General features: G+C 65.7%; 1 protein-coding gene across 1 annotated transcript; it reads left to right on the forward strand.

Annotated features, from left to right (window-relative positions):
• Positions 1-800: 800 nt before the first annotated feature.
• Positions 801-2,447, forward strand: SOWAHA (sosondowah ankyrin repeat domain family member A). Its single transcript, NM_001168761.1, has one exon. It carries the CDS (start codon positions 801-803, stop codon positions 2,445-2,447), a length of 1,647 nt encoding a protein of 548 aa, NP_001162232.1.
• The last annotated feature ends 332 nt before the right edge of the window (positions 2,448-2,779 follow it).

Here is a 2,779-nt window from a genome sequence, read left to right on the forward strand (position 1 = left end):
CCTTCTTTATATTTTCCTGTTATGTTTATGTTTCCTGTGGTTTTATACCCCAAATCCTACGTGAAAATGTATTCTGTTACCATGAGAAAATTGCTTTTGAAAACGTCTCTCTAAACCTAGAGTAACGTGCATTGTCGCACAGAGTGAATTGGTTTTGCCGTAAATCGCATGAAGCCGTTTTCCTGCATGAAACGCAATTAAAAAAAAACAACAACAACAAAAAAAACTGGAGCGGTATTGACGACCTTAAAAAAAAAAAAAAGGATTGTTCTGAAATCATCACTCGGTGTTTTGCAGTGGTTAAATGTTTATTAAAGGAATAAAAATCCATTCCTCCTTGGCGGACCGCGGCGTCCCTAGGGAACACACCCACCTAGCAACCGGGACCGGAGCTGGAGCGCTGCGCCTTTAATTCCGGGGCGGGAGGGGGGCGGCGGGAATTTCTGCTCCAGTTCCCTCTGCATCGCGGGGGCAGCTGTCACCTGTAAGGCGAGCGCGGCACGGGGAATGGAACCCGGCGCCCACTGGACAGAACGCAAAGGCAGAAACCTACCCCAAAGGCCGGGGCCCGGCGGGGTGCTGGGGGTGGGCGCTCCCCGCGGCCCCCGGCGCCCTTCGCCCCGAGACGCCCCGGCCCGGTGGCACCGGCGCGACCGAGGTCCAGCTTCGGGGACACGCCCGGCCAGCCGCGGGGAAGGCACCAGGTGAGCGCGGCCGCGCCTACCGGAACCCCGCTCCCGTGCGTCCCGCGGCGACGCGGCGCCCACCCGCCCCGACAGCCAGGAACCCAGGGCCCCACCATGGCCCTGGCCGCCGCCGCCGCCGCTGCGGCCGCCGGGGTGAGCCAGGCAGCGGTGCTGGGCTTCCTGCAGGAGCACGGCGGGAAGGTGCGCAACTCCGAGCTGCTGAGCCGCTTCAAGCCACTGCTCGATGCGGGCGACCCGCGGGGCCGCGCCGCCCGCAGGGACCGCTTTAAGCAGTTCGTCAACAACGTGGCGGTAGTGAAGGAGCTCGACGGCGTCAAGTTCGTGGTGCTGAGGAAGAAGCCGCGGCCCCCAGAGCCCGAGCCCGCGCCCTTCGGCCCCCAGGGGGCAGCGGCCCAGCCGTCGAAGCCCACTGTGGTCTTGCCAGGCGAAGCCTCTACCCCGGGAGCTCCGCCCTTGGTCCTGGTGCCGCGGCCGGTGGAGCCGCCGGGGGACCCGGGTCCGCTAACAGAGACACAGGACACTCCGCGGGGGCCGGCCTCCGAGCCCGCTCAGCCGGCCGGGGAGCGGTCCGCCGACCCACCGCTTCCAGCCCTCGAGCTAGCCCAGGCCCCCGAGGGACCCTCCGCAGACGCGGCCCCACCGCCTAGGGCCTCTTCTGAGGCGGCCTCGCCCTGCTCTGATCCGCCAGACCCGGAGCCCGGGCCCGGGGCAGCGAAAGGGCCGTCGCAGCAGAAACCGTGTATGCTGCCCGTGCGCTGCGTCCCGGCCGCCGCCACGCTCCGCATCCGGGCGGAGGAGCAGGGCCTGCGCCGGCAGCTGTCGGAGGAGCCGAGCCCGCGGAGCTCCCCTCTGCTGCTGAGGCGGCTGTCGGTGGAAGAGTCCGGTCTGGGCCTCGGCCTGGGCCCGGGCCGCTCCCCGCACCTGAGGCGCCTGTCGCGCGCCGGCCCGCGTCTGCTGAGCCCCGACGCCGAGGAGGTGCCCGCCGCGCCGCCGCCGTCCGCCGTGCCCCTGGAGCCGTCAGAGCACGAGTGGCTCGTGCGGACGGCCGGGGGCCGCTGGACCCACCAGCTGCACGGGCTGCTGCTGCGCGACCGTGGCCTGGCGGCCAAGCGCGACTTCATGTCTGGCTTCACCGCCCTGCATTGGGCCGCCAAGAGCGGCAACGGCGAGATGGCGCTGCAGCTGGTGGAGGTCGCGCGGCGCAGTGGCGCGCCAGTCGACGTGAACGCGCGCTCCCACGGCGGTTACACGCCGCTGCACCTGGCTGCGCTGCACGGCCACGAGGACGCCGCTGTGCTGCTGGTGGTGCGCTTGGGTGCCCAGGTGAACGTGCGTGACCACAGCGGGCGTCGCGCCTACCAGTACCTGCGGCCTGGCTCCTCGTACGCGTTGCGCCGCCTTCTTGGCGATCCAGGCCTGCGAAGCACCACGGAGCCAGACGCGACCGGTGGTGGAAGTGGCAGTCTTGCTGCCAGGCGCCCGGTGCAGGTGGCCGCCACCATCCTCAGTTCCACCACCAGTGCATTTTTGGGCGTCCTGGCCGACGACCTCATGCTCCAGGACCTGGCCCGAGGCTTGAAGAAGTCGAGCTCCTTCAGTAAGTTCTTGAGCGCGTCGCCCATGGCTCCACGTAAAAAGACAAAGATCCGCGGTGGTCTGCCAGCCTTCTCAGAAATCTCTCGTCGACCTACTCCGGGGCCTTTAGCTGGTCTAGTGCCCAGTTTGCCTCCAACAACCTGAAGGTCCCTGGGACTACCACCTGGTTGATCTATCGTGGCCTGCTCCTGGCAGTCTAAACCCGCCCAAGACTGCAGCCCAGTCAACGCCTGGAGCCGCATTCTGTTTCCAGCTTTGTCCACTGCAGCCTGTTTTACCCAGATGGGCCTGCACTTCCAGCTTCTCTCTGAAGCATGACCCATCTCCAGAGATGGGATTTGAGAAATCAGTGAGAGCTTTCTATAAAGAACTCCAGGAGACAGGCCTGAACTCTGGAGGGAACTTGAAATCCAGGGTCAAAGGTTAAGGGGCAGCAGCTGGTCTGGCCCCTGAATGCGTTCACCTGATGCCTCTGC

The sequence above is a fragment of the Papio anubis genome, chromosome 5 (assembly GCF_008728515.1).
Source record: "Papio anubis isolate 15944 chromosome 5, Panubis1.0, whole genome shotgun sequence".
Taxonomy (NCBI): domain Eukaryota; kingdom Metazoa; phylum Chordata; class Mammalia; order Primates; family Cercopithecidae; genus Papio; species Papio anubis.

Excerpts from the sequence above, each read along its gene's own strand:
- SOWAHA (NM_001168761.1), top strand. The coding sequence starts at position 801 with ATGGCCCTGGCCGCCGCCGCCGCCGCTGCGGCCGCCGGGGTGAGCCAG.